Raw genomic sequence first — 17,930 nt, forward strand, 5'->3', positions numbered from 1 at the left:
ATCGCAACATTCTAAAAGAAATGTGTTTGGTATTTGTTTATGACAAGTAACTTTTCTGATGCACAAATGCTAGTATATTTTACTTTGCTTCACTTTTCCCAGGGAGACAAGTTTGTAAGGTATGTTTAGGAAAATGTTTTGAATCTTACCACATAAATGAAAATTGCAAAATTAAAAATATAATTTTTGTTATTATTGATTTCAATTTTTTCATGGTATACAAATTTTTAGAACCTCCTCACAGCGATACAATGAAGTTGCTTCCTCGTTCTATACCACTTTCACAAAAAAAATTCGCACGTCGCTGTGCAGCCTGTACAGCGTTGCAAAGGTGTGTGCATTTCACGATCAAACTTTTAACCGGTAATGTACCGAAGCTACGCTATATTGTATCGTTCGATACCATTGGAGACACGTAGATGGAAGTGTTCTCGTCAGACGATGATTCTCGGTATACGCGAAACGAACGCGTATATACCGTTTGTCTGCGTGTGGCCAACGAGCATTAGGGTGACGCTAACCTTCGACCGACGATTATCCTGACAAAACGACAGCGTCAAGACTTGAGCGTATCCTACGCGAATTGGGTAACCGATCAAGTCCCGATGCGTTCATTAAAAGCGTCGGTAAGGTCGGCTGATCAAGCTGGACAACTTGATTCTCAAACGACATCAACGTCCAGCGTGAGGAGTCAGTGTATTTCTCGTCGAATCACCATGAACGATTCCGTATTTTTCAACGTCCTCTTTTACCTCGAGGAGCGTTCAGTCTCCGGCTTGCATATTTCGAATTAATAAATTACGCGGCTCGAGAAGGCCGGGTGAATTATCGGTGGGCATCGGTCTTTATCAAACCGGTAAAGGGACGATCGGAATCCGGTAGTTTCGTGTAGCATTGTGCGTCACACGATCCGAAAACGCGCTTGATTGATTCTCCGGCCGCTGGCTAATGAGCAGCGACCGTCAGGAGAATCTGGCTTGCTTGGAAGAAAAGGGGATACATAATTCGCATACAACGATGTCTAACTAGAGTCAAAAATAGTATCTCAAATTCTAATAGTTATACGTTTTCTTTTTTTTTTTTTTTTTTTTACTCGTTGATGATTAATCGAATACACCGATTAAGTCCTTGCGCTGGCAATTGGTTCGCGGACCATAACGAGTGACCGAATTGTATACAATAATTTGTCGCTTTCTTCTTCTTTTAAACTCGTCGGTATGACATCACTGGACAGAAACTATCAAGAAGTTTGTTTCGCCTGGGTTGCATTTAAGTATACTTAAAACTGAGAAAATGTTGCAATTTTGGGACAAAAAGTTCTCGACGTGCGTGGCACGTCATTCCAGCGCAAGAGGTTAACGATCGCAATGTACGACGTGCGATTGGCAGTCGTTTCATTAGACATTAAAAGGTATTTTTATTATACACGTTTAAGAAAAGAAACAAACATTTTAATCGTTGTGATTTTCATCTCCAATTCCCTCACGAACGAAAAGATATGTTTTTCGAGATTTCAACAATGGAATTGCAATAATTATTAAAAGTACCGACGAGCTGCGAATCGTCAATCGAGCGTTAAATTGCGAGCTGGCTCGCACGATTTCTTAAAAGGAGGCGCGTCTTTCTATCTGCGTACGAGTCATTCTTTCTCAGTCATCGCGTGTGCTTCGCGCTACTCGCGTATCGTAATGCACACGGTGGTCCCCCCGTCCGGCGAGGCGGAATCGTTCTCTCGCGTCACACGTGGTCGCAAGAAACGCGCAACGTGTTTCTTCGAACGCGTTGCAATTCCCTCTCTAAGGAGCGATCGCGTTTCACCGCGGCCGCTCGAAGAAAACTCGTAAAACCTCCCGTGAAACCGCATCGCGATCTCCTGCTCGCCGGTGGAGATCGCCGCGCCGGCGTAAAACCGTTTTATTTCGTCGACCGTTTAACCTCGCCGATCAGCCACGATCGATCTCCGCGCGTCGATTTCCTGTTTGTCGGAGAGAGGATTTCGTAACTGGAACTCGGCTGCCCATAAACGCGTCGAAAATCGAACGGACCGAGAGAAAGAGAGGAAAGGAGAGAGAGAAAGAGAGAGAGAGAGGATCAAACAGGAGAGGCTTCTCGCCTCTTTATCAGAGAGAAGGGGAGAAAGAAGGAGGAGGAAAGCCTCGAGGGAGAACGAGAGATGAAACGGAGAGGTTGAGAAGCAGAGAGTGCTGGCCTCTTCCTCTCTCTTCCCTCTGAACCCATGAATTATACGCGGCCACCTTGGCCGGCTCGATAAGTGGACACCTTGTCAGGACTCGACCGGTATCCTATTTTTAAGGATGCTGTCAGGCCGGCCAGTTCGGTAACACCCTGTATACATCGGGCCGAGGTTCGGTAGTTGATTAGATTTAAAAGAATGCCCCGTCACCTGCACCGTTGAAAGGAGACTAGGCCCACGGGGCGGCCTGGTGGGGAGGTTCGGGCGGGAGGTTCAAGTGGGAGGAGAATGCAGGGGCCTCAAGAAAGAGAGAGAAAGAGAGAGAAAGAGAGAGTGGAAGGGGAACGCAGCAACGAGGGGAAAGATGAAGGAAGGGCAGGCCAGGTAGGGGAAGAGAGAAAGAAAAAGAGAGGGAGAGAAAGAGAGAGAGTGGGGAGAGGATCGTGAGCAACGAGGGGCCCGAGCCCGAGCATGAGGCCCCAGCGATCACTGACCGCTTTCGCCGATCCCAGCCGCCAGCTAGCCACCTTTCAGCGGCGCAACCATCGGGGCATCCTCCTTCTTAAGGCTCATTCACATCGCTTCGCTAATCAAACCCGACAACCAGAGGAGGAGAAAAAAAAAAAAAAACGTGGCGTTGGATCGCCGGTTCCCTGGGAAATCATGGGAATCCGTTCTTTTCGCCGGCCCGACTCTGCCGACGATTGCGCAACGCCCGCCTAACCCTTAAAGATTCCGAACAATTATTCCAACACTCGTGCTGTAATTTTTGCAACTCTCTCTCTCTCTCTCTCTCTCTCTCTCTCTCTCTCTCTCTCTCTCTGTCTCTCATGCGGTGCAACATCCACTATTGAGGGTGATTGTTTGATTTACACTGTAATCAATCGTACTTGGTATTTACAAAAATACTAGTATATTTATAACGGTTACCCTCTTTTTCATTTTTTTGAAATTGATAGGCTGTTGACCTTCGCGACACACAGATAAACGACTGACGTTTACGCAGAAGGATGCCACTTTTTCCTAGAAGAGGAGCCGGGACTCCAATGTAAATGAGAGGCGACGTGACGAGAAGGTGAGAGAAGCGCTGTGATATTCGTCACACTTTCGCCACAGTGGGACAACGCGTGATAGCCGATTAACTCGCGAAACGCCGGATACCTGATGAGTAAAACGCTGGCCGTCGACGATATTACCGCGGCGGGGGGAGACGACCGTTCGCGGAAAGGTGAAATATTATATCGATTTAAGCCTGCGGCCTTGGTAAAGATCTTGCAATAAGGATCAATGGAACCGGACGATAAGATACACCAACCGCGGAGGATTCGCTTTCCATCGCACCGACTTATTCTTTCTTCGTTCTTATTAATGACAATGGACAGTATCTGTTATTTTCTCGTTGCTCGTCGCGTTCGTGTAATTACGAATCTCGTTTCGATCCTCGTTTTCCTCCCGGAGCAGCAGCACTTAAACCCGGGTATCGCGTACTTGGAAGAGCTTTCGAACGAGTAGCTTGGGTCGAACCCTTTTTTCCAGAGGTTGGAAATAAAAGGAGAGGCTACGAAAGGATACACCGGAGGAGGCTGGAACTGGAACGAAATCGAGGACGGGCCAACCTGGCCAGCATTCATTTTACTAATGATACTTTTATTGGTCCGATGAAAATGATGTATCCTCCTATTTGAATTTCGATGAGTAAATCAACCGGTGGAACGACGACGAGACGTATTCGAGAGGGCAGCCTGCCAATGTTGGACCCCTACTTTGGCCCAGGTAAAGGTAACAAATCACTTTTCAACGACCAGAGATGGAAGCTACCGAGCACTGTTTTCTGAAAGGAGCCGGACTCTTCTCTCTCTTTCTCTCTCTCTCTCTCTCTCTCTCTCTCTCTTTCTCTGTGGGGAATCACTTGACGTGTCCCTAACAGACGATTCCTGACACAATGCGTCCGATCGTTTTACACTGAATGGGGACCCCGGGAATGCGCGAATCCCAAACAGACCATAAAGCTAATAATGACGAAGCGGAAAACGTCCAGTGAAAGGAAAGTATTTCACTTGCTACTTTTACAAAAAGAGCCACACGCACCCCATTCAACGTGACACACGCCTTTCCACCCTTCCACTTCGTTTCCCCTCCTCTTTCTTCCTTCTTCCACCCTCGTGTACCACGTGTTCCTTTATATTTACATACGTATAGCTCTACAGAGGAAGAGGAGGAGAGACCGACGATGGGACAATGGAATACGATGGAAAGTACAAAATGAAAAACAATTTCGCGTCGCAGCAGGTCAAATTTTTCAGGCGGTTCAGGGTTTTAAATAGCTGCGGCGCTTGAGAATTTTCGTGCTGTACTAATAGCTCTCGTTACTCGGGCGAGATCGAATCCCGTGGAATGGGAGGAACGAGCCGATTCAAAGGATACCAATGGAACAGGCGAACGGTCGCAATTCGCGCGTACGCGAGTCTCGCCTCGTTCGTGATTACCCTTATCCCGTGGACAGACAGAGGGAATTTTCAATTCCGCGAAAATCCTGCGCGATCCGAACAAAAGAACAATGTATCGTAGCGTGTAACACACGTCGGGAAACACACACGGGGCGGCGATACAGCCGCTCGCGTAGATTATAAATCGACGGCGAGAGAGAAAGAGGCGCGAAAGCAAGCGTGAAAGAGAAAAGTACAGAAAGAGAAAGAAAGAGAGAGAGAGAGAGAGAGAGAGAGAAGAAAAGGGGAGGCTAGTTGCAAAATACTAGCCTCACAGACTCGCGACAACTGGAATGCGAATGGGAACGGGATTCGCGCACAAAGGCATTGAGCAAACATTCTTTTTCGAGGTTTCATTCGTCGTGACAGAATCGTAGAAACGATGTGAGAACAGATGACGGTGAGGCAAGGTTTCACGGACGAATCGAACTCGGCGATACTCTCTCTCGAGAACGAACGACAGAGAGAGAAAGAGAGAGAGAGAGAGAGGGGGGGAACAGAGCCACGGGAGGAACACGGGGACACGAAAGGGAACGAAACGCGCGTGCAACGAGGATCGAGCTAACGGAATCGCGCAACGGTGGAACAAGGATAACCGAGTGGACGTGGTGGATGGAGGCTGCAGATGCTGAGGAGCCACTGTAAGGGCCCAGAGAGTGTACCTGTCTTGTTTTTATAGGCTTGCCAGAACGTCGGGGCCCTGGCTCTACGGACGACGACGACGACGACGACGACGACGACGGCGACGACGACGGCGGCGGCCGCGGCACCGACGACGAAGACGACGACGAGGAGGAGAGAAGGTGTAAAGGTGGGGGAAGGAAGGACAGCCGAGAAGAGAAGGGACGCGAAGTGAAGCAGGCAAGGGTAGGCGGAGGGGCGAGGGTAGCGGTGCCAGTTCGGGCCTTACAACTTGCCAACCAGTCCTCGGAGAACCGTGGGTCTTACCACAACCGTATATACCGTGTTACATCGAACGTCCGTGACTTTTCGTTCGACGATTTTTATTCTCTCTCGTTCGCCGGGTATACGGTATATACGTATATATATCGATGATCTCGGTAGGTCGGTGAACTCACGCCGCGTCACGACGTTTTCGCACGGTGCGTCGAGAGATCGGACAGCATTATTCAGGATAATACAACTCTCTCTCTCTCGCGCGCTCTCGTGCACTCGAGGATGAAATCTCCAGGATTGTAAAACTCGTCTCGTGCCGTAGGATAGAACGATGTGAGGTGACAGAGACACACGCGCGCATAACTTGGCCAAGAGAAAAGAGAAGGATCGTAGCTGCGAGAAGAGGTAAACGGCCGAAAAGAGCAGAGGCAACGTCGTCCTTTATTATGCGTGGTTCGAGAAGGAAGAGGCCCAACCAACAGACCCAGAAGTGACATGGGTGATGTGAGGTAGAGATCGGTGGGTCGGTGACTTAAATGGATCGCGGCCGGTTTCGCGACAGATAGAGGAGGTCGGGGACACCGCGTCCGCGGGGACACTCCCTCTGTGAACTCTCTCTCTCTCTCTCTCTCTCTTTCTCCCTCCCCTGTCTCTCTCTTTCTCTCTCGCTCTTGCTCTCGAGAGAGATTTGATGGAAGATTGAGAGAAGAAAGCGGGCGGAAAGATGCGGGGCAGTCCTGCGTTCTTCGCCATATTACTGGGCACGATATTCGGTGTCCTCGGCGCGTCTCTCAGCAAGGCGCTCCGATACAAAGCGCCGGACGAGTGCAAGTGGGTGGCGACCGGCGACACCGAGGACGACGTCTCGCTGGTCTGCCGCCTGAGAACCATCAACAGCGAGCTGGAGAACACGAATTTCAGCGTGATACAGCCGCAGCACACGGTCCGTCTGCGGCTGGAATGCAGCGACGCGTTGTTCTACCAGAGCTCGCTGAGCGCCGGAAGTTTCAGGCCGTTGGTCGAGCTGCGCGAACTGGTGATCGAGTACTGCAAGATCGGTAACCTGTCGGACGACGCGTTCAAAGGGCTGAAGGAATTGCGTAACTTGACCGTGAGGACGCACAACACCGACTGGTCGGCGATGGCGCTGGACGTGTCGGCCGGCGCGTTCACGGACGAGCTGAGACAATTGGAGAAACTGGATCTCGGCGAGAACAACATGTGGAGTATACCGGAGGGTGCCCTCTGTCCGCTGGTCAATCTGGAGATTTTAAACTTGACGAGGAACCGACTGCGCGAGGTGACCAGCTTTCGTTTCAACGGGGCGTCGAGGTGTCTGTCGAGCCTGAAGGAGCTGGATCTGAGCAACAACAGCGTCGAAACGTTGCCGACCGCCGCGTTCTCCGGCTTGACCAGGCTGCACAGCCTCGACCTACGGTGCAACGCCATCAGCTTCATGGCGGACCGCGCGTTCGAGGGCCTCTCCTCGTTGGCCATCTTGAGGCTCGCGGACAATCGGCTGGCCAGCTTGCCGCCCGAACTCTTCAGCGACGCGCGAAACATCCAGGAGATTCACTTGAGGAACAACACGTTGAACGTGCTACCGCCCGGTTTGTTCAGTGAACTGACGCATTTGTTGGTGCTGGATCTTTCGCACAACGAGTTGACCGCCGAGTGGGTGAACGCGGCTACGTTCAGTGGTTTGGTACGTTTAGTGGTGCTCGATCTGTCCAACAACCGTATCGCTCGGCTAGATCCGACCGTGTTCCGCGACCTCTACAGCCTGCAGATCCTCCGGTTGCAGGAGAATCTGCTGGAAACACTGCCGGAGAACACGTTCTCCGCGCTCTATAATCTTCACACGCTGTTGCTCAGCTATAATCTGCTAACTGTTATCGACGCGACCACGCTCAGCGGCCTTTACGTGCTGAATCTGCTCTCGTTGGACAACAACCGGCTGCACACGATCCACCCGAGCTCCCTGAGGAACGCCTCGTCCCTCCAAGAGTTTCATCTGAACCGCAACCAGCTCAAGTCCGTGCCGGACGCGCTGAAAGCCACACCCCTTCTGCGAACCCTCGACCTCGGCGAGAATCTCATTTCGGAGATACCGACCGGCACGTTCGACCACGTGGCCCAGCTGTACGGCCTCCGATTAACCGAGAATCATATCGGCAATCTCACCAAGGGTGTCTTCGATCGCATCAAGGAGCTCAAGATATTGAATCTCGCCATGAATCGCATACAGTACATCGAGCCGGGCACATTCGACGAGAACCTCAACCTCCAAGCGATCCGTCTGGACGGCAATCAGCTGACGGACATCGCCGGCCTGTTCACCAATTTGCCGAATCTCGTCTGGCTGAACGTCAGCGACAACAAGCTCCGGTGGTTCGACTACGCGATGATACCGACCGGCCTCCAGTGGCTCGACATCCACTCGAACGAGATACGAGAGCTCGGCAACTACTTCGAGATCGAGAGCCAGTTACAGCTGAGCATCTTCGACGCCAGCGAGAACAAACTCACGGAGATCACCGGGAACGCGATCCCGATGAGCGTCGAGAGGCTCTACTTGAACGACAATCAGATCTCCAAGGTGCAGAGTTACTCGTTCTTCAAGAAGCCCAACCTGACCACCGTCGAGCTCAAGGGGAACCAGATACGCAACTTGGAGCCGTACGCGCTGCGCATCAGCGCCGTCCCGCCGGAGAAACCGCTGCCGGAGTTTTACATCGGTGACAATCAGTATCTGTGCGACTGCACCATGGAGTGGCTGCAACGTGTCAACAGACAGAACCAAACTCGCGTGCAACCGCGCGTCATGGACCTGGAGAGCATCTACTGCAAACTTCTGTACGATCGGGAGCACGCGTTCGTCCCTCTGGTCGAGGCGTCGCACTCGCAGTTCCTCTGCAAGTACGACACCCATTGCTTCGCGCTGTGCCATTGCTGCGACTTCGACGCCTGCGACTGCGAGATGACGTGCCCTTTGAACTGCACGTGTTACCACGATCAGTCGTGGTCGGCGAACGTGGTGGACTGTTCCAACGGTGGTCACGCGAACAAGCTGCCGGAACAAATACCGATGGACGCGACGCGGCTCTATCTGGACGGTAACGACCTGCGCGCGGTGTCCAGTCACGCTTTCATCGGCCGTAAGAAGCTCAAAGTTCTGTTCCTCAACTCCTCCAACATCGAGATCGTGCAGAATCGATCGTTCAACGGCCTCCGAGACCTGGAGGACCTTCATCTGCAAGACAACAAGATTCGGGAGCTGAAGGGCCACGAGTTCGAAGGGCTGGACGCTCTCAAGCTTCTTTACCTGCATCGGAACCGGATCGCCTCGATAGGCAACGACACCTTCGCCTCTCTCCGATCGTTGCGCGTTCTTCGATTGGAGAGCAATCGTTTGACGACGTTGGCCGTGTGGACGTTACCCGGGTCGATCGAGGTCAACCTGTCCGGCAATCCATGGTCGTGCGAGTGTGACTACGTTCAGAGTTACCGCGAGTGGATCCGTGAGCCGAACGTTCGCGTGACGGACGCGTCGGCGTTGCGCTGCGTGTACAACGTGACGGAGTTCGAGGCGTTCGGTGACGAGGTATTCGCGGACAACGAGTTCGGCTTCTCGATGATGGCGAGCAACGATCGCGAGAGGAGCAACGACACGGTGTGCACCGGCGCCAGCAGCATCGACAACGACGTGCACCGCAACTACACCAAGACCATCATCGAGAAACAGGTGCTGCAGGACTATCTCCCGCTGTTGATCGCCACGTTGGTCGGCTCGTTGCTGGTGGTTCTCCTCTGTATGTTGGGATTCGTGTTCCGGCAAGAGCTTCGCGTGTGGTTCCACTCGAGGTTCGGCGTGAGGATATTCTACAGGAACCACGAGGTGGACCGAGACGATCGGGACAAACTGTTCGACGCGTTCGTCAGCTACAGTTCCAAGGACGAGGCGTTCGTCGCCGAGGAACTGGCGCCCGTGCTAGAGATGGGCAACCCTTCCTACAAACTGTGCCTCCACTATCGGGACTTCCCTGTCGGGAGCTTCATAGCCGACACCATCGTCCAGGCGGTCGAGTCCTCGAGGAGAACGATAATGGTGCTGTCGGAGAACTTCATCAAGTCGGAGTGGTGTCGGTTCGACTTCAAGTCGGCGCACCATCAGGTGTTGCGCGACCGAAGACGCAGACTGATCCTGGTGCTGGTGGGCGACGTCCATCAGCGAGACCTCGACCCAGACATCAGGCTGTATCTGAAGACCAACACGTACTTGCAATGGGGCGACAAGCTGTTCTGGGAGAAGCTTCGGTTCGCGTTGCCGGACGTGCCGAACAATCAGAGGGCCACGCAGAGGACGAGGCAGCCGCCGCCGGTCCGACGGCAGCACAACAACAGGACGTCCAACGGATCGCGTACCGTCTCCGTCCACATATGAGAGAGCCCTCTCCGTGCTTTCGTTCCCCGGTGTTGTTCGCGTGTTTTCGTGAACGTGTGCCTTCTCTTCCGGTCGACGGTCGGAGTGAGCGTCCAAAGGCGAGAAGAAAGAAGGAGGACATCGGTGCGCGATGACCGATGTATCGGGGCACAGTGCGTTTACCAACGGTGCAATAGGATACGCGTATAAAAGTGTAAATACTTCGTGGATCGCTGTCTGTATAAATGTTTAATCGAGAAAAGGGAGGATCCCAGTGTGTGTCGTTGTAAATAGAGAGAAAGAGAGAGAGAGAGAGAGAGAGAACGAAATGGTAAAGAAACGGAGAATAAAGAAAGAGAGAATGTGCGTATGTGCGAGTGTGCGTGATTATAATATTTAAGGTGCTTGCCCCGTGAGACCACGGGGATACATTACCGAGACTGTACTCGTCCCGGTGTTCTGTACGTTGCAGCAGCGCAGTCAGTGAGTTTGCTAGATAGCTTAAAGTCGTTGTAAATACGTCCCCCCGTCTTCTGCGTCTCTACCAAGACTGTTCTCCCTCCCGCCGGTTGATCAAGCTCACGGTTAATTTAGGATTAACAGTGCGTGAAAGATCTCGTCGGACGAGAGATATTCTCTCGCGTATCGTCATAGCCTCGTGGTGTACACACTTCCGCGATGTGTACACACCGCGGCACAGGGGGCCCTCACGAGCTCACGGTGTGCCATGTGAATTTACCTTCGATAACAGCCTGTGCGCGCCATTATCGTACGAAGGATCGTATTAGGAATGCGAGAAATCTATGGAATACACACTTCGTCAGTACGCTCCGACTTTGATTCGTCGAATCGAGCGGATATTTCGAACGTCACGCGATCCTTTCGCGCTACGTGAATCCTTTTGAAAATCTGATCGGAAACGAGGGGAACGCGAACGTTTCGCGTCGTCTCAATGTCTCGTGGCGAGATCGTCGTTTCTCGTGTCGTTTCGAGTTTCCAATCGCAGTGATATTCACTTCCTCCTCTGATCGTAGCGCTAATCCAATTGTGTATTTAATTGTATCTAGACCGGCGAGTTTTCGTCCGCAGCTACGCGAATTCTTTCTACTGTATGCCTCTGTCATTTGTAAAGTATTAACGCGTGCAAAACTCTATCTTATTTATTTCGTTTCGGTTGAACGTTGAAACGAGAGGCGTCGCGTGCGTTTCACGACGCGTACGTCGTTCCGATCGCAATCGGATAATCGCGTGCCACCGGGGGCGAAGGTCTCCGGACTTGAATTCGATCTGCCTTTGTTTTTTTCTCTTTCTTCCTTTTTTTTTTTACTTTTTTTCTCTTTCCTTCCTTTGTGCTCGTTTCTGTTCGCGATACACGTCGACTTGGCTCCAAGAGCGAAGGATACGACGTTTCACGGTAGAATACTGTTCAGACAATTGTTCGGGCAAAACTTGAAATTGAAAACGACGGTCGGATTCAGGATGGCGCGCGTCGCGCAAGGAGACATAAAAAAAAAAAGGCAAAAGCCCGCTATAAATAATTGAAACGCAATGTACAAACGTGAAAACAAACAAATCTCCTTCAGCTTTCCTCGCAAGCGACTCATCTCTCTGTTTTTTTTTTTTTCTTTTTTTTTTTCAATTTTCTCTTCTCTTCTGCGAACTACTTTCTCGAACCACGTGAAAGATAATGTTAGATTAAAAACCTGTGACTGAAAAGTAATAAAATGCTCTATTTTTATGTTTTTAACACCTTCTTGTTTTTCTGTATGTTGTCCCGTATTCTGTCTTATCCCCCCCACCTCCTCGCCCCTCATCGCGAATCGATCGGCCGCGCTTCGTTTGACGAATTTGTATTTCGAACGTGCCGTGTCTTCAGTTCGGAAATCGTTCAATGTTTGCACTCGCCGCGGTGGAACAAAGCTCTCGAGGCGTAAAAGTACGCAAACTTCCGGCCCTCCGAGAGAACACGAGAGAAAGAGAGAAAGAGAGAGAGAGAGAAAGAGAGAGATAGAGACTCTCGCTGCGAAACAATACCTTATGCTAATCGAGTCACGTCTGTTTACACTGTCATCACGTTTCGTTACCGTTACATCAACGGAATAAGTAATGCCCGCCTCATTGTAATAGAAATCAGATAGTTTGGTAAAAGACCGTACACGGAGAGAGCGTTCCTCGTTCCCGCGTCTTTGATCGTTCTCGTTACAAAAGCAAATGGGAAGCGAACAGAAGCCAGAGAGACAGCGTTTCAACGACGCGCTTGATTTCCTGCCGTAAATACCAACAACGATACACGATTTCACTTTGATTCGAAAAGAAAGTTTATCTCTGTTAACGCGCAAAGTCCCTCTGACACTTTGTAAATTTCGAGATTTTAGTATCCACGATCCTAAGTTCTCCGAGTTCAATCGGGGAATTTCATTTGCACACGAGCGTTTTACACGAAGCAGCAACTCGACACGCTCTCGACCGATCATCGATAATTGAGTTAGACGAACACCCGGCAAGTTTCCTTTTCGAATTCGCCACGAGTATCGACAAATCGACGTCGACAATTAATTTGACATCGTTCACGGTCAATTTTAACATTTCTTCACGCGGAAATCACGAATGTTCGAGCTCGCGCAAGGTCGCACGTTTCGCGTTAAAGAGTGGAAGCTCCGTACATATCGATTGTATCGCAAGAAAAAAGAAAAGTTTCAAATGAAATTGATTCTAAAATCTACGACCGTGAACTTTTGACCACGCGCGCGTCGAATGATTAATCCTTCGAATTACAACGGACGTAACGGAACGCGTCGGCGGATTGTTGTTTCGAAACCTTTTGTACCAATCGAAAGATCAGGGGAACAATTTGCGATCGAACGGATCGCACGGAGGGAATCGACAGATTGGCCAGAAATGCTACGTGCTGGATGTCGGTCGACGAGATTTCGAACCGGCATTGCGGAATGCGCAATTTGCAATTGATATGCAACGGTGTCGAGATAGCAGCGCTGTCGTCGTTGCGCTATGATTGCGCGTAATCTGCGTGTAATCAAGGCGCGAGAATCGGCCGGGCAATTCCGCCGATGCGCAACAGATATGACGCAACGCCCAGTGTTATGAATAACGCCTAGCGAATATATGTGTCACGGCACGGCAATCGCGATTACGCGAATTATGGAAGACGACGAAACGCACGGCCTCGCGCGCGCATACACACCCCCGCGCGCTAGAGCTGCGGTTTTACTTAATGCCTTTGGGAATTCTCATTACGCGTTAATAATTGCCACGCTCTCTCGGGCCACAGAGAGAACAGACAGCCGGAGCTCCGGAGTCGCGTGCATGCGAAATTGGCTGAGAAACTTTCGAGTCGTCTCGCCTTGGATAGGAGAGATCTGTCCTGTGAGAATTTGATTGCGTGCAATAAAGCATCGTACTGTAGAAACGTGGTAACGTGGTTGAAAGTCAATGCCCGAAACGGATTATCAACCACTTGCGCCGGCAACTGATCCGCGGACCATAACGAGCGACCGAACCGTAATACAACAATTCGTCGCTTTCTTTTCAAGCTCGTCGGTATCGATATCGCTGGATAGAAATTATTGAGAAGTAATCGATTTATTGTTTGTTTCGCCTGGGTTGTATAGTTAAATATACTTAACACCGAGCAAACATTGCAATTTTGGGACAGAAAATTCATTCCAGCGCGGATTCTTCCCCGCGGCGTGAGAGAGTATGATCACAATGGAGTCTCGAGTATCGGCGAATTGGATTGAAAACTCACGGACGGCGTAGGAAAAACCCGAAGCGTGGTTCTTCGCGCGAGTTTCAGATCCCGGCTGGCGCTATCGTCGCGCGTGTTACCACGCGTTGATAGAAGCGAGCCTAAAAAAACTTTTTTTTTCTTTGTTTAAACCAGACTCGCGGAACAGGTTTCCGATGAAACTCATTCCTCGAAATAGCCAGAGTCCGCTCACAAAGCCACCGGAGACGACGTCAGGGACACGCAGCGTACGCGTGCGTCGCGGGGAACAACAACACTACTGTGAAATATGAATTGCAAATTCCGCGTGTAAATTCGGGTCGGGTATCTCTAGCCAGATCGTCAGAAGCGTGTCTACTCGATTCAATTACTTCTCTTATCGGAATATTATTGAGTATTTACGGCTGGCGTTAAGCCATCGCTGAATGGAAAATAGCACTTCCTCTTTATCGGAACAAGCCTAACGCCGCGTGCGTGTACGTGCCAGCCCGCGTACGTCGCTTCTACCCATCCGCCTGATCCTGTTCTGCCACTTTTGTAATTAACAAGCCCTTAACAACATATCAGGAAAACAGCGTTCCAGGTTTCAGCGCTGAGAGACTCGCGAGACCGGCACTCGAGCCGAGCTGTAATTTCGCGGGGCGTGGAAAAATCCGCGATATCGCGCAACCTGTTGTGACTACCGTGCGCCAACGCGGAGAATTACGACGCGAGTGAATTGAAACGCACGCCGCTCTGAAACGGTACGCGTTTAGACGAACCGAACGTTTGTGTGTAGGATCGTCGATCGCGTAGCAAATCGAAACGGAGCCGCGAAAACGAACGATTGAAAACAAGCACTCTGGCCGATTGACATCTCGTTGAATACTTTGAAGGAAAAAAACGTACGCGGTGCACAGAGAAGTAAGCTAATTTTTAGAATTAGTTTGCGAACGACTTTGATCAAAATCCAAGCAACGTATCCCACGGACATCGAGATTGAACGAGTCCATTGGAAATATTGAATCGTCGATTGGTTGTCTTCGCCGAAGATGTCCATTTCGAATATTAGATTCGGGAGGGAGGAAGAGTTCACGAGCTGTCGGAACGTTCATGCCGCGTTCCAGTTCTCTCGCTATCAGACTCTTTCGCGAAACCGGTCTCGTTTCGAGAGAAAAGTCGCGCGCGCGACCAACATTCGGCCTTTGCGACTCTGTTTCCAATATCAAACTCGCTCAGAGAAAAACAGAGTCCAAGAGTCAGTGACACGCGAAAGGCTAAAAATTCTAGTTGGCCCGAACGTTTCAATCCCAAATAATATTCGGTTCGACGTTCGAACAAAGCGAACAAATAAAATAAATGTAAAAAAAGTATAAAGAAGTTCGTATTCCACGTTATCGTTAGGGAGGAACTTCGCTGTATATAAGAAATACTTCGCTTTGCATTCATTTTGCGACGAAAGGAGATAGCTTTTCGTTCAGGGAACGTTGCACGCGGATGAATATTTTTTGTCCAAACATTCCCGACAAAACTGTCGATAGGAGGAGAAGAATTTAGTATTTTTCTCTAGAAGAAGATTCTTATTCTTCTCCTAGCAACTTCTTTCGTCGAACAAAGCGGAGGCAAAGTTTCGAAAATTTCGGATGGAAACGAACGTGCGAAGTTATATCGGCCCGCGGTGTCCCCGGCGAGACGCGCGAAACGAACGTGTGCGTCCCGGGTGCGCCTCTAATCGGGCCCCGCTCCGTTTTACAAAAGACCGCACGAAACCTCCATTTGCTACGGGCAAAAACCGGCAACGGCTATCTCTCGGATGCATCGATGCACAAACGGCGAGGGGACGATTTCGACTAACGATGCCTTCCGCTCATTGGTCTTAATCTGAGCCACGAATCACAATCGGGGCCTACTCTTCCTAACATGGGCCTCGGCCCATGCCACGACACCGGGTGCAGCACCGCCGATGCAACGCGTTCTCCTCTCTTTCCGCGTGTGCCGTTTCTCTCTCCTGCCGCGGCCAGATAGTGCAAACAGAAATTCCGTTATACTGCATAAAGCATAGAGCGGCGGGCCAGCCACTCTAGCCTTGCCACCAAGCAAGGGGGGAAGGAAAGAAGGTTGGCAGGCATGCGAGCTGCATTCTCCCGGCTGCTTAACTCGAGCTGCGCCAGCGAGCGAGTTAGCGAGTTGCTAAACGAACCCAGTCAACCCGACCGAAAGAAATACTCGAAGAATAAGCGGTTGCCTTTTCTGCCTCCTCCCCCCCCTCTCTCTCTCTCTCTCTCTTTCGTCTCTTCCTTCGCCTCGTGTCCCTCCTCCTCTATCCGCGTTTTATCGCCCCTAATTCGTTGTTCTCTACGCCACGATCTCGGCAATTTCACGCTTCGCCATTACGGTTCCTTCTCCGCCAATATCCTCGAGACGCAACTTCCTATAAACGTCACACACATCGATACGACGAACTTGGTACGTGGAGGGAATACCGTTGCTGACTATTTCGTCGACGTGTCGAAAATGAAACTGAGATGAGAAATGTGTGTTTCGCGAAAATGTTCCACGAATCTTCCACTGGAGGACTTTCAAAAGAATTTCGAAAAAGGAGGCGAAAGCAGTGATTTGAGATGGAAGACGTTCGATCGAAAGCGGAATCGAAGAGGAGAATTTCTCTCTCTCTCTCTCTCTCTCTCTCTCTCGAGGAGGAGGAGGAGGAGGAGGAGGAGGAGGAAGAGGAGTCGTATCTTCAATTACAAGCGACATCGGCACGTGAACTTTATATTCGCGTGTACGATTGCGTGTACGCGAATGTTGCTGCGTAGTTTAGTTATCGCGATTGAGAATTTAGTGTCCGACTCGCATTGTCTCGCGGAGCGAATGCATATTTCACACGTGCGCTATCCGGCCGCGCGCGCCTCGCCGCCGTCGTGTAGCCGGCTTGCGGCTTGCTGATTATGCGACCGAGGTACAGTCGGTTACACTCCGCAATATCCCTCCTCGTGCATATACATCGCATCGTGGCGATGCGCGCCGGTGAGGACCGGTGCGCGCCAACCAACGGGGTAACATCATAATAACTCGCAGAAATCATTTTCAGCCTTTGTGAGAGCCAACTCTTGCCTCCTCGAATGGCCGGTTGAGTGGGAAACGTCGACGTTAATCCGACTACGTCGCCGACGATCGTCCACGCGGTATTAATTACGACCCTTGCGACGAGCGACCAGCTCTCTCTCTTTCTCTGTCTCTCTCTTTCTCTCCTCGCCATTTCTCCTTCGATCAAAGAAAAGTCCGATGGAATAGCCGCGAGAACGGAGGAAACTGGACGTTGCTGAACACGGCGAAGCATTTTTCTCCTCGAACGAAAACGAGAAAAAAGAAAAGAAAAAAAAAAAAGAAAGAAAAAGAAAGAAAGAACGAACGAACGAACGAGTAGAAAAAGACAAGCAGACTCGGTGTATTTGAACAGTATTAACCGAGGCTCGAAAGGTAGAAAGTTGCACAAAGTTCATGGAGAGAACAAAGAAGATTATTCCAAGAAAACGGCTTGCTGCGAGCGATTCCGCTTTAAGAGAAAGATACATACGTATGTATACATTATTTCTCTCTTCTCTCTTCGTAGCTCGGAAGGATGGACCATCGAACAGATCCTCGAATGGCAAGGGGGATGGTACTAACCAGCGAGAAACGTAGAAATAAATACTTGAATTTCTCGCTGAAAATCATACGTACGCTGTTGGGGGTTCGATCATTTCGACGTGCGTCGTCATTGAAAAATTTTAAAATTTGCAAATTTGTAAATATTACGAAAATACAACTTCCATACTTTGCTGACTTACCGACATGAAACCGATGTCGACTTTTAACGAGCCGCGGACGAACGTTTCGATAAATCGATTTTATTAAGAGAGCAAATGTTACTCGGTTCATCCGCGAATCATCACACACAACCGGAAGAAAATATACGTGTTTCGCTCGTAGCGAGCGACTCTCGATCGATTACAAAGCACTTTCGCGTTTGAACATTGAATCGGATCCGGCCTCTGCAGGGTTCGAGAGGTCGAAAACACAAGTTGCAGACGACCGGTGACTTTAATCAACTCTTTGCGAGAGCGTAGAGCTTCTCCTCTGCAACGAGTCGCGGGGCGTGTCGACTCTGCCGATCCTTCTTCATCCTCGTTTCTCTATCGTTTTCTCCCGTCTCTGTTGCACAGC

The 17,930-nt window shown here is 50.4% G+C and overlaps 2 protein-coding genes across 2 annotated transcripts in view; one reads left to right on the forward strand and one right to left on the reverse strand.

Annotated features, from left to right (window-relative positions):
* The window catches only part of LOC122533504 (lysine-specific histone demethylase 1A), a 116,837-nt gene that overhangs the window by 58,369 nt on the left and 40,538 nt on the right, over positions 1-17,930 (reverse strand). The window lies entirely within an intron of this gene.
* On the forward strand, positions 5,896-11,747 carry LOC122533503 (toll-like receptor Tollo). The gene has a single exon (XM_043663306.1). The coding sequence runs from the start codon at positions 6,302-6,304 to the stop codon at positions 10,019-10,021; it is 3,720 nt and encodes a 1,239-aa protein (XP_043519241.1). The 5' UTR covers positions 5,896-6,301; the 3' UTR covers positions 10,022-11,747.

This window comes from Frieseomelitta varia, unplaced genomic scaffold (genome assembly GCF_011392965.1).
Source record: "Frieseomelitta varia isolate USP_RPSP 00005682 unplaced genomic scaffold, Fvar_1.2 scaffold_533, whole genome shotgun sequence".
Taxonomy (NCBI): Eukaryota; Metazoa; Arthropoda; class Insecta; order Hymenoptera; family Apidae; genus Frieseomelitta; species Frieseomelitta varia.